Source organism: Neolamprologus multifasciatus, chromosome 19 (genome assembly GCF_963576455.1).
Source record: "Neolamprologus multifasciatus chromosome 19, fNeoMul1.2, whole genome shotgun sequence".
NCBI classification, from domain to species: Eukaryota; Metazoa; Chordata; class Actinopteri; order Cichliformes; family Cichlidae; genus Neolamprologus; species Neolamprologus multifasciatus.
The window spans coordinates 7,864,006-7,878,185 of record NC_140457.1 but is presented as its reverse complement, the minus strand read 5'-3'; the positions used below and the strand labels follow the sequence as shown (position 1 = coordinate 7,878,185).

At 41.2% G+C, this 14,180-nt stretch overlaps 1 protein-coding gene across 1 annotated transcript in view; it reads right to left on the bottom strand.

Moving 5' to 3' along the window:
• Positions 1–9,204: 9,204 nt before the first annotated feature.
• The window catches only part of babam2 (BRISC and BRCA1 A complex member 2), a 112,565-nt gene continuing 107,589 nt past the window's right edge, over positions 9,205–14,180 (bottom strand). The window contains exons 9-12 of the mRNA XM_085142871.1: positions 13,234–13,304; positions 13,063–13,145; positions 12,763–12,916; positions 9,205–9,796 (exon numbers count right to left, since the gene is read on the bottom strand). Of these exons, the coding sequence (XP_084998997.1) occupies positions 9,733–9,796; positions 12,763–12,916; positions 13,063–13,145; positions 13,234–13,304 (372 nt within the window). The 3' untranslated portion in view covers positions 9,205–9,732. The remainder of the gene's footprint in view (positions 9,797–12,762; positions 12,917–13,062; positions 13,146–13,233; positions 13,305–14,180) is intronic.

Sequence of the window (14,180 nt, the reverse complement as noted above, 5' to 3'; positions counted from 1 at the left end):
CAAGGAACTAGAGTTTCTGCATTTGTTTTAAAGGGGTCTTAAGCAGAAGTGCTCTAGGCTTTCTGGAAGCCTTTCAAATTATTTTTTGGACGCCAGCTGCTTTTACCTGACCATTTTTTAAGGAATAATTTTTGCTTCTGTTTTAAGTCACTTAACACTGAACAACACATCATTCGGGTATAAAACAGGCGCATAACCCAATCAGGGTTGTGATTACACATAACCAACAACAATGAGCCAATTAAAATTACATTTTTAGGCACTTTATTCCTAGCAGACCGTCATAAAAAGACAATTTGTTAATGTTTCTTTATTTTAAAATGTAAAATGTCAATGATAACATACTTTGACAGACACAAAATAGTATTTTTGCACCAACAAGGTGATTTCCAAATATCTATTAGCTGGAAACTTGGTTTATATTAGAATAGTGTGCAGTGTGCTATTAAAAATTTTGAGGAAACTAGACAAGTGGAGGACAAAAGAAGAAGTAGCAGGACTAAAAACCCAACTGAACACTCTCTGAAAATCATGTGTTTAAGAAATAGGAAAAAAATCCAGCCAAGCCCTGAAAAATGCACAATTCAACACCAACAGTCATGGATTGGCCAGCCCAGTCCCCAAACCACAACATTATTGAAGCAATATGGGATCTTTCTTACAGGGAGCCAACATCCAAAGAAGATCTCAAGAACTGTTTCTGATTAAATCACATCTGCCTTTACAAACCTCTCTGTGCTACTTCATTTGAACAAAATTCCTGGAAAGACCCTTTAAATTTCCTGCCATATTATCAGGTATCAAGAAATGGCATAAGTAAAAAACATCCTGCGTTTCATCAAACTTGCCATTTCAGACCTCCATGAACAACATCCTAATCCTGACTTGACCCTTTCCCTAACTGAAGCTACTTTGCGTGTCATTTAAAGTTGTAAATTGACACACAAAAACAGTTTAAAAGGACAAGCAAAATATGCCTGAGGTGGAGGTCTATTTATACCACAATATCACGTTGATTTGGTTCCCAAATCATGGACGCATGATAAGGATGGATGAATCGTGGACTGATTGTGATACATGGAGACACATGTCAGTCAAGAAAAACCCACTGGGGAAAGAAAAAGGAGCTCTTTAGGTTTTAATGTGTTCTTAATGAAACGAATAATATCCTCAGTTGGAACTTACACACCTTGTTTGTGATTGGTCAAACGGAAACGTGGAACTGCAAGAGGGAGGGGAGGCGGTGGTGGCGGGTGATCTTCCTGGGGTCGACTCCTCCGGTGCGTCCATTCCTTCCGGCTCGATGGAAGCTTAATGTGAGTGTGGAAAAGTGGAAAATTTAATTAGGCTGCCAAGGGGGGTTTGTCTCACTTGGCACCCCCCCCCCCCCTTCCTCCCACGACCACTACTGCCACCCCCACATCTTCCCTCCCTGATTTTTTGCTCTGATCACATTTGCTGTAACGGCACTATTTCTTATTCTTTTACCCATAATACTTCAGAATGTGATTTTCTTGGCACCTTGTTCTTCACTTATGATTCCCCCACCACCTCCTTTTTTTCTGCCATGGCCAGATTCATCCGTTATGCGCTCCTTGAGCAAAGATTTTCTGTTAGGCCCCTCCAACCCCACCCTGAAAATCCCTGTCCTGCAAATATACAACCTGGCCCCAGTGCATTAGTTAGGTTTTGGTAATTTCACTAAACTTTACTCAACAGTCATGTTAGAAAATGTAAAGTGCTCAAAACTGGTGCTAACAAGTCTAAAACCAAGTGACTCACAGTTGAAAGCTACCTTTCTCAGCACTGGATTGTGTGTAAATCCTTTTAAAGCTCCTGAATTGTGTCAGACCAGACATTTGCTAAGTTGGGTTACAACATTAAAACTTAATAAATGTGTAATTTGTTAAGATTTATGTAAGGACGCATATAAAATCAGTGATGTTTAGCTCACAAGAAGCTGATGCATTTATTCTCTCCATGAAGTACCTAAACGTTTCACATACCATTTTAGGCCTACCGGGCATGTGCAGCTACATCATTATCAATCCTGTGGAGAACATACACGATGGAGACTCACAACAACTCCTTGTTGGCTCCCGTTTTGGCTAAGTAATATAATAAGTTTGCAGATTCAAAACACTAGGAAAAGTGTATTTGTTGTATTTTAGGCATTTACTTCCTAAAATGTGTCTATTTCATGTGTCAATAAAAAAGTTTTTTATTGTCCGGTAAAGCGATTTTCTCTTATGGAAGACATTTAAATAACATTAACTTGATAAACCATTTTTTTCTACAGGTCTTTTTGAAAGTGGGAATGTTCAAATAGCAACAAAGATGCCCATTTAGAAGCTGAAGGGGTGGTAGAGGCTTAATCCACCCAATCCAACTGTGTCTCACAAATTTGAGTTTTTTTCCTTGGACCCCACATTTTTTGGTGTTACTGTGTTTTGCTTTAGTTCTAGGTGCCAAATGCAATTACTAGTTATAAAAGAGTTACAAAAAGATCATGGTTTAGGTTAAAATAAAGAGCGTATTTGGCAAAAGATATGTCAAATACAGTAGCTTAATGCAGATTTCACATGTACACAACCTTTACATGTGATCTACATCTATCACAATGATCGTAACAGGCTACTAAGCCTTAAAGAAGGTGGAGGAATGGGCCTTCTGGCTTTGTGCATGTGACTGATAACAGTCGATAATGGCCATGATAATAATTGGATCTGGTGTTGGTTGTAGCACAACTTCAAACTATTCCACCAAATACAGCTTAAAAAACACTTCTTAATATGGTTGACATTTGTGATATTACAGCTCTTAGTGAAAGCACGAATTGTTCCTATGGGTCTTTGTACCATCTTACAAGGAATAGCTTGTAACAGCTCAAAAAGACACCAACATTTAAAAAAAGCAGAAAAGTCGTACATTTAACAAGCTGGAAGCATAAAATGTTGGTATTTACAAGCATCCGAACCCTATATCTTCAACAAAGTATTACAGCTTTGGTTGGCCACTCTTGAGGAACATATTCCAGAAATCCTGTTAACATACAGCACAGTGTACAGGGTATTTAACCCTGCAGAACCCATGGGGTCAAATTTGACCCCATGGTTTCCCTAGAAAACCAATGGGGTCGGCTCTGACCTCATGGGTTCTCCAGGGTTAAGCATTTTCAGCTAGCAACTGTGCACCAGATGGCCGAGCAAGTGTGTCAAAACAGCTAACAAAGTTATGACCAATCCCAACTGATCACCCTGTCTGATCCATCTGTTAATTTCCCAATGTTTCTCCACCAAAGAAGGTGGAGCTGATGATCACAACTTCTACTCAATGGGGTGACTGAAATATTTAGCTGGAAATCTGTGGTAATACCCAGGAGTTAGTGGGAGTGACCTTTATGTGATAACAAATTCTTCAGTAAGAACTAATTTATGTGATGAAATCAAATGAAAAACAAAAAAGCCAAAGGAGATCTACCAAAAAAAACCAAACAAACAAACCGCAGTTCCTCTAATACCCACTTAAGGCTGGCTCTAAAATTTTGAATTTTGAAGCACCTCATTTTAATAACCACCAGAAGGCGATAACCATGGTTGCAGAAAGAGTCCTTGTTCTATCACATTTTATGGGGATATTGTGTTTCAGAAGGCAGGATTACCCAAGAGCAACCACTCACCAACCAATGGATCAATACAGGCTTTTCCCTAGCAACTGGTGGCTAGCAGGAGCTTCTTACCAGTCTCTAGGCTTTTTTAAGGGGGCTATAGCAAACTGTCAGCAACCTTCATCAACCCTTGAGGAGCCGCCTAAGGTTGCCAAATGGATGCTGACAGGTCTCCAAATCTATGGGAAGGTCAGGCTAGCTGATAACTCAGGCTTCAAAATGTCCATAACCATAGCTATGTCAGTCTTTTGAGCTATATAGGTGAAACCTGCAGTAGTTTTGGGAGCTGTAAATCAGCTCTGGTTGAATACTGTCGATGTGTCAACAATATGACTTTGTAACTGGAGCTAAAAATGATGTCAAACACAGGCTGCAAACAAATGGATCTCACGTGAAGTTTAAACCAAACAGCGAATGTGGCATTTCTGAGGTCTCAGTGCTATAGAAGTGCATTATGTTCAGGGGTATCATTTATCTTTATTAATAGATGTTAAGAAGATGAAGAAAAATCGTTTACATTTTATGCAAATCATAAGCAGAAACTGCAGCTGACATGACACCAAACTTCATCACGTGGCTGCATCACATCGGCTCAGGCTCAAAAAAAAACTTTCCCCCAACTCGTCAAGAAACATGCTCATCCCGTGTGCACTCTTCCAACTTATGGATATTTATTTTTCGGAGGGAGGGGAAGTGAAGGGAAGTGGGAGCGGGTGGCGGCTGCAGTTGTGGCGGTGGAGGAGGGATGAAGGAGCGTTGTCACATTACATGTACCTGTCTGTACGCGTCTTCACTCGTGGCTGTCATCTCACCTGACAGGTCTATCAGTGTCCACGGCTGATCAGGACGCGTCCCTCAGCCTGACAGGATGAACAGACAGCGCGGCAATCCAGACTGACAGCTCCTCAGGTAGCTGCTGGAGGAAGGGAGGTTTAAGATAGGAGGGAGATGGAGGAATCTGGGGGGTGAGGGGCAAGAGAAAAGCTGCAGAGCAAGAGGACTAAATAAAGAGTGTAAATAACCCGCCAGATGATGTCCACAAGAACATCAGCAGTGAAGCCTAACCCTAGATGGCATCAAAGAGGTTCAATCTTCTTTCTTTACCTTTCTTTTTTTGGAATCTGATAATGAAGTGATTGAGGCTTTTAAATAAGAGGCCGCTGCCAAACGCTACCTTTAAAAACTCCATTAAGCCACAAAAATCCTCTCTCTGGGTGCCAGTTTGAGTATTTTTAAGCAAATTGAGTCTCATCTTTTACGACAATCATGAACGTTGAACCGAAGCCAAACAGCTCGCTGGGTATCGAGAGCTGCCTTCCAGAGAAAAAACACCTGCGGGATGTGCTTTGGTTAACCCATGAAAGCTTTAAATCAAATGCTTGTGATCACACCCAAGGGGAAATAAGGCCCCCCTCCTCTCTCCAGCACACCTCCCACTCTGTGCTTCCCACCCTTCTTGGGAAGAAAAAAAAAAATCTGTCTTTATCTTGTCAAAAGCCATCGAAAACAAGCCCTTCCAAACGCCCCAACAACACGGGGACGAGACAAAACGGGAAAACCTACAAGCTCCAGAGCGAAGACTCATTTGATCAGCTTAGCCACGCTCTCCTGGCTCCTCATGCACGAGGAGTAATTAGCAATTAACAATCAGGATTTAACTAGATCCAGTTATTATCTGTAACCAAAAAAAAAGGTGGCGGGAAGGGGGGTATCTGCTGCTTTGACACGGGAGTGCATAAGAATTCCCCTGCTCCTCGAGTTTGATTAAAAAAAAAAAAGAAAAAAAAGGAGAAGGAGAAGAAGAAGAAGAAGAAGAGTGAGGGACCCGAACCGTAATTCTCTCATTTTCACGACATCTCTGGGCCATTTTTTTTCCCAAATTCCCAGATCAAACAGGCTGTAACAAAAGGCCCCAAATCCCCCCTCCGCTCTCCTCCTCCTCCTGCTCTCTCTTTCCAAAATTAGTTAAGCCTCTCAGCTCCATCATCCTCAACATGGCTCGCATCAACAACCCTACGCTGCTTTGCAAATGCTGCATAGCCTCTGAAATCCACCCCGCCTCCCCTCTCCCCATTTCCTTCCAAATATGCTGAAGAGGTTTTTTTGGGGGGGAGGGGGAGAAAACTCCCCATATGTCACTCTGAATTTGGACTTACACACAAAACACACAGTCACAACAGTTTTTTCACTGGGCTAACTATGTGTCTTTTCTGGGGGTGAAATGTTAAGCCTAAAGTCTGCTGTTCAGAAAATAAAGGTGAACAACAAAGGCTGAGGAGAGGCTGACAGATTCGGACAGAAGAGGGGGGTAAACAGTCTCTCCTCTCCTGGTCTCTGACACACTCGGGCCTTTTGGACACTCCTCGCTTCCTTCTGATTACCTCAGCCCCGGCTGTTTACAATCGAGGGGATGATTCAGGGTTTTCAATCACTCTCGCACACTTTCCCTCCTCTTGTCTTATCACACTTCTGTCTGCCTCCGACGTACTTTTTATGCTCTTCAAAAGTTTCTGGCGGCTCGCCCGACTTCTGAGATGAAGCTGGGTGAGATACGCCGAGAGCAAAGGCTGGGTTGTTGCCCAAGAAGGTGCTCGTTGCTGAGCTTTAAGTGATCCTGTTTCACACACTTGTCAGTTCTCCAGGCTGGCAGGTCCTTAACTGCCTCCGAGCTAGCTGCTTATAGGGCTGCCACCAGTCCTGTTAATGTTAATCTAATGCTAATGTTTGCCAGCTCCCTCGAGCCGAGGACACCTGTTTCTGAACAGACAGGCCGCGCCCCCCTGCTTGATGCTCATTAACTTCCTCGCCACCATCAAGGCTGCAGTGCAGTCGGCGATTTATCTCAGAAAATAGCATAAAAAATGACCGACCCGTCTTCAGTCGTCGCCTTAAATCAAAGTTTAGCCCGACAAAGCGTGATCACAGCCAGACCACAAAAAATAAATATATAAAATGAAAACCAGCCTCTTCAATTTAATCATCCCCCGTCCAAAGATTTCGAGCTAATTATTCCAGCCTTTAATTATTCCATCCGACTGCCATTGAGATCTCTTAAAGACGGCTGGATTAGTGGATTTGGAGCATTAGCTCGGAGGGTTGGCAGACCTCTGCACTGTGAATCAGGGGGCTGAGAAACACATCTTCAAAAGGTACGCCGAGCAGCACCTTTACAGGATCATTAACAGCGGATAAATCCACGTTAAGTTGCTTAAAAGCGTGTAAAGGTGAGCCATGTTTGGGCGCAGACACTTTTGAGGGAGGAGGCTAACTAAATGTGACTTAAGCACTGCGACAGTGACACAGTTTAAGCCACTTTGGAAGGAATTGTTTACTAGTTACTTAAAGGGCTTATGTCAGGTTGGGTCAACGTCAGCGGCTGAGGGGAAACTGCAAGAGTTGGGTGAGTTTACCTTTTGCACGGGCACGGTTGGGAATTGTGGGGAATGATGTAAGCTGCTAACGATTCAGTCACTATTTGTGTTTGAGCTAATGTAAGGCAGCAGGTTATTTGGCAGGGATGGGGTTCAAGCTCAGAGCCAAACCTGCACTGAAATTCAACACTATTGGAAAATCAATCGCTGCCTTTCGAGCTGTCACAGTCAAGTTAAACTAGTCTCCGCTCGTGCTCGTTAAAGATGCTCCCTGTCATGCTACTACCCCCCCTCTGAACTCCCTCCATCTCAAACCCCCACCCATCAGCTCTCAGCTCTGCAAAACGAGAGCAGCTCCTCCCGCGGCTGAGATGTTCTGAAAGCTGGTCGGGAAAGGTTAGAGCAAGAAACATGGAGCGGGGCAGTGAAAAAGACAAAAAGAATCTTGCTTTTTAATTATTTTATTAAGAGCCTTGATGCTATTAAATGCCCCAGATACATTCACCCTATAGTTCTCAATTAGACTTGACAGTTGCTGCTTTACCAACAATAAATATAGCAAAGGGCTGCGCCTCAGGCCAGGAAGGACCCCTAACTATGACCCTCGTATTTAATGATGAAAACAAGCGAGCGCACACTCTGCCTCACTCAGGCACACACACACTCTCTCATCCTCTCTGTGCTGCGGCTCCATATTACACAAGCACACTGAGGGCCTGTAAAAAACAACAGCATCTGTGGGGGTTTGAAATGCACTGCAGATACCGAGGTGTACCACTGAACACATTTGGAGGGCAGAGAGTCATTTTGAACTAAAATAATGAACAACGCGTTATTCAAGGTAGATTTTCTGTGCGCGTATTTGGGCGCGAGGGGAAGAATGATGTCTCCGTGCCAGACCTGGAAATATCGATGATATTGTTGCTATGGGAAAGGCAAACACATGTGATGCATGTGTAACTGCATTTGATTAATTGGCTTTGATATGGACAGACACACTAAATCCCCTCCAGATTAGCACTGTGCTGTATATAAATTGTATTTGTGTGAGGCGAAAATAATGGTGAACTATTATTAAAGATAATATTGCTTTAGTTAATGTGCATACTCATTTGATTTGTGCAGTGTTTCTTTTTATGGCATAGTTAAAATATGTAACAAATTTGCTCAGATGAAGAACTTTTTCATCTAAAAAAAAAGCCTGATCGATGTTATTAAATCCAAATGTAGCTACTTTTATATTAACAGTAGACTACTCCATATAAACTCAATCAAATCTAAATAAATTTCCCACGTGACCCCCTCAGAATCAACTTTAGTATATTTAATGAAGCTACGTAAAATTACGCTGGGAATATCTAGTGACCCTCAAAGGGTTTGTTGAAATTCTGTCACTTTTTAATACACACCTTTTATTTGAGCATTTTTGAGCCCACATAACTTCTTAAATCGACATGAAAACGCACAAATCCATTTTAGACCCACTGACCCACTGTAATAAAAACAAATGTCAGTTAACCTCTGAAAGTTCACTCGAAATGCACTTTAGTCAGGTGGATTATCCGAAATCAGAACATGCAGGCTACCGATTTCTGTTACTGTGTGTCACAGATATTAAACTGGAGCAGTTTTAGTGTTAAAACTATCTATCCCATGTTAACAATGCTCAAAGTTGGTTATAGAAAAAAAATCAAACCAAACAAAAATCAGATTTTGCTGTAAAATGGATATGATTGCAGTTTTTGTGTGTTTTACAGCTCATGTGAACATCTCTTGCACTTAAGACATAATGATATATCATATATATCATATATATATATCATATATATATATATATATATATATATATATATATATATGCCCATGCTTTTGTACACTGAGGGTCTTTAGCTCATAACAGTAGTATAGTCTTCTATAATAGTATTCATAGTATGAAGGTAAAAAATATGAAACAGACAAAAGTTACTGCATAAAAAGGAGCTGGGGTCTGATGAGATGAACATGGAATGACCCTGACACACAATACTGCTGTAATCACACCGTCTTAATGTCTACAATGCTCCTTAGTCTATTTTTCAGTTCTTACGCTTTTGAATTAATAAAGTAAAAGGACAATTTCAAAGATGGGTGCTAATACTTTTCAAATGATAAAGCAATTACACACTGTCTGGAGGAACTTGTTTTATACTGCCAACATGTCAGACAAAGACTTTGTCACAGAAATCAAAAAGCATTTAAACAGTTAAAAGGCAAGTCACAGATCATTTAAACATCAATATTGGGGCCAAATTAGACAAACATGTGGCAAACGATCAGAAGACAAAGATACTCGTGTATACACATGTTGACATCTGGTGTCAGTGGCACAATGCAACAAAGAATGTTTATTTAAATGGGTGGAACCGTTTGTACAAGTACGGTACATCTTGTCAGATTATTTCCAGTCAGTTTGGCATTTGTTTTCAAAATAAAGGCCTTTAATTGGACTGAATCATCAGCAGAGCCAGTTTTTGGCCAACTAAACAGGAGATCGGCTACAATAAAAAGCGAAGGTACTGACTGAGAAGAATATTGTCATTATCACTCTGCTGCTGCAGCAAGTCTGTGCACACTACAGGTACACACTCACACAGGCACGCGCAAACACACACTCCCACGGGCGACTCTCCAGGCATGTCATCAAGCCAGTCAGTGCTAGAGCTTCCCATTGGCAAAGGCTCCCTCCTGGAACTGAGGGATGAAGCTCTTGAAGTACGCCCTGGGAGACAGAGACATAAGAAATTGTGACAGTAATTATGTTTCAACTGCTTCAAAGCATCTGTCAAATTCACTGGGTCAGTCCCAGCGTGCAGCAAAGTGCACATAAAAAGGAAAATGTTTTTATTTCCTGCAAACACAATTCAACATGAGATACGACACTGTGCACCTCAAACTCTAAAGGGAAACACGCAGTTAAAGGAACAGATCTTCTCCTGAATGACTTTCTAAAAGGAAGTCTCTCGGCTATCAGCTTGTTCATGTCACTGGGGATTTAAGTTTTAGCTTAATAAGACCAATTCCTTATTTAACGTAAAGGGCACAGAGACATAACTTTTATTTCATTGGTCGCTGGCCAATCAATTTGGAAACCCATCGTCAACCCGACTCTGAGGACAAAGGTCAATTTTTCAAAGCTTCCATAGTAGCCAGTGGATGTGTAAGCTTCTCGTTGAACTACAGCCTTATCTGTTTCCATTAATATTTCTTTTACAGTTTATTTTACAGGAGGAATTGTACCTGCACACAACCATATCCTGCCCAAACATGACCAGAAGGCTTCTATTGCCAAAAATATTGTTCCTTGCCAACAGATTCCACATATTCATATGCAGAGATCAGTTTACAGGGGCATAAAAATTGTGGAATCAGCAGTCAAATCTGATTAAAATCGCTTCACATGTTTGCACACCATCCTCTGACCTCCTCCGCTGCAACACAATTATTATCACTCACCTTGATTTTTGATTTCAGAAAGTGGGCAAAGTTTTGAGGCGGAAAACTGGTTAAATGTAAGTACGTGGTGAGTGAAGACAGTGTTCTGTGATTTCATAGCACATCGCTGTGCAGCACAGTTGAGATCGCGTCATCTGAATGTCACATCCTAGCAGATGCAATCATGGTGCACAACCTTGTAAATGTTGAAACAAGAGCGAACGTGCTCCTACTCCGGCTCCTGATCCAACGAGCTGCCTTCAGGCTCGAAAACTGTGAACCCTTCACCTGAAAACTGCTCGGTTGTAGCCTTGAGACGGCGCTTTCAAAAGAACTTCACATTAACGTTTAACGTCTGTGGTGAAATCGCATCTCTGAGGGGCACTTTCAGAGAGCAGTGTAAAAATAGCACCCACATCAGAAGCTGTCTGGACATGCCCAAGAAGATAATCTTGAACAGGAGATCGGCCTAACTTAAATCAGTCAAGGTTTTTGATTCCCATGTGCCTGTTCCAGGAAACTTTTTTTGTACGTTTGCCAGCTAACCTGCCGAATAGCTTTTTGTCGATGGGGGCGGGACAACAGTCAAGTCTCACACAGATTTTTATTCAGGATTCTTTGAATGCCACGTCTCTCCATGCAGCAGTATTGCTAAAAGGAGATGTAACAGTTCAGCTGTTCAAACAATTTCTGTTTGAAAATGATAACTGGGTTTACGCAGGAGAGTCTGTCTGCTGTATCACTGCAGAGGGGGAGTACACAGAGGCCTTTCCATTAACATGGATCTGAATAACACCCATAACAACTGAAACTATGCACAAAGTGGCATTTAAAATGCTTAGAGGATGAACTGCAACTGTAATGTCACCAACAAAAAACTACACTAAGACTAAATCAATAGTTTAGCTTCCTAAATCAAAACAAACACCTGCATTTTCGATATTCCTGAAGATGTGTGTCTGGAATGTTTACTTAACTCTGTCGGTGACTCTTGAGGAAGGTCAAGCAGTCTGTCACAATGACACCATCATTCAACCGAGTATCCAAAGACAAAAAGCCCACAAACCTGAGACTCAGTGTCACGTCGAGTAGTTTTCCTTTAAAGAACCTTTGCTCAGCCAAGAGATTATGCGTTGCCTTCTGTTTTCAATATTTACAGTAGTTATTAACCTTTACCATACAAAGAGCAAACACTGCATTTACTCAAACAAGGTCAGGCTAGTGTATGTGTACTGAGGGTTGGGTCAAATCTGTATATCAATAGATGGTCTATATGCTGCACAGTCCATATGACAATGCGTCATAGTACATAGTACTTACAGGGACTTTGAAGATAATGAAATGCAGATAATGACAGGAATGAAAAAAGGCTGGATTTCATTACAAGGTAGAATAATAGGAATAAAGGGTCACAGCAAGAAAAAAACATCTGGGAAGGGGTTAAAATCCGGATTCAGGTTCAGATATTCTCTGAGATTGAAGTTGTTAGTTTATATGACATGATAAGTCATACATTTCTGGGAACATTTTGAAACACTTTGAAATGAGAAAAAATACTTTAATTACTTACTTAATACATAAATTAATAATACATTTTTAAGTCAGGGGACAATGTACCATGTTTAACTTTACAGTGTCAGAATATCCAATTGTGTCTTTTCTTCCTTTTAAATCAGGGGTGTCAAACTCAAATACAAAGTGGGCCAAAATTCAAAACTGGAACAAAGACGCGGGCTAACATTAATATTTATTAAAAAAAAAATCTTCCTCTAGATATAAGAATGAATCTTTTCTTATGGACTCAAACAAGTTTTACTGAAAAACTGAATATGGAACAAGCAAAGCTTAATACTAAACAACATATATATTAGCTGTATAATACCAGTAGGCCAGCTCTAATAGTAATTTGGTATGGCTTTGCGGGCCAAATGTAATTAGGCTGTGGGCCAAATTTGACACATTGAGTTTGACACCTATGTTTTAAATGAACTGACTTAATTTCCCAGAATATTGCATTTTTTAGCTATTTGATGTCTGAGAATATCTAAGAAATTGTGTGTTTTTTTTTTCTTTTTAAGAGTATTACACTCCCTTCCAAAAGTAATTTTTATATGACTTTTTCTGTCTGTAAAGGGTCTAATATATTATTGTACATCCACTGAGTTTCACCCCAACAGTGTATGAAATGTTCAACATATTTGCATAACATATAATTACAATAATGTGTATTTTTACGAGGCAGGTGCTACATACTTTGCCCTCTTTGCCATCTCATTGCCATCCCAGCGTGGGCTGTAAGGATATGACTTCTGCACCTGAGAGTAGAGCTGACCGCTGTTAGTGAAGTGGTACACAGACTGGAAGGTGAGGGTGGGCTGGTCTCTGGGGAAGTACAGCGGGAGGTCCACTACAAAGTGCAGACACAGAAAAGAATGAATACCTGACGCTCCTCTTCTCTCTTTATTATTATGATGCCTTTACCTTGCAGTATACATCGCCCCGAGACAGCTGTTATTGTGAACTGGTGCTATATATAAATAAAAATTTAATTACCGTGCACTAAGAAGCAGAAATCTTTCCACATGAGTAGAAGGGTGAGTTTTGTGAATCCCTCAGCATCATACTCCACCACCCCCCTGTAACACATACACACAGATTACATTCATGTCTCCAGTAACAAATTGATGAGCGCCGCACACGTGCTGTGATCGCTTCATGACTCACGTTCCAAAGTGGCTGAGAAAAGCAGCGATGTACTCTCGCCTCTTGTGATAGCCTTGGATGACATACTGCACCTAGACAGGGCAAAGTGAAGGTTTTAGTACAGGAAAATACAGAAACAGCAAACCGTGTTTGAACATGAGCAGCAACTTATGAAGAGAAGTGTTCAGAAGGGATTCAGTGGGCTCAATCAAAGCAGATAACCCTTATCTGAGTCATCCTCTGCACAAAGAAAGAAAAAGAGCCTTTTCAAGATATTTTTTTCCAGCTTCACTTATGATCAGGGATGGCCGGGAAAGACAATCACATAAAGGGAAAGTCATATATACGTTACTGACTAGAGATGGACCGATCCGATATTACGTATCGGTATCGGTCCGATACTGACCCAAATTACTGGATCGGATATCGGCGAGAAATAAAAAAATGTAATCCGATCCATTAAATATCAAAAAAGCACCTCACAAAACTTGCTACACGGCGTAACTCGGCTCATAACTGTAGCACGTTGCAGCAGTGTGCATCACGTGATAGAGCGCTGTGTGTATTTGTAGCCTTGCTAGCAAACCAGCATTTCATCTCCGAGGAAGTTTTCCCAGAGAGAAGTAAAGCAAGTGTGTAAGTTCATCTCTGAATGTTTGTAAAGCATTCCCACGTTAAGCTTAACAACCGATATATGGAGCGACTGCCTCTCTCTCTCTCTCTCTCTCTCTCCTGCTGCTTCTTCAATTGTGAAACTAATGATCAGCTGATCGGCTTTTCTGTCGCGAGTCCGTCTCTCTTCTTTGTTTGTGGCCCACTTCTCACCAGAAAGAGGAAACCAGCGGCTTAACAACAGCAGCACTATTAAGCTTGATAATCTGTTGTTAGAATTTATTTAATATTACTTTCTAGACCAGGATCTTTTTCTACGCAGCTGACGGCTGGTAACTGTGCAGGGGCGGATCTAG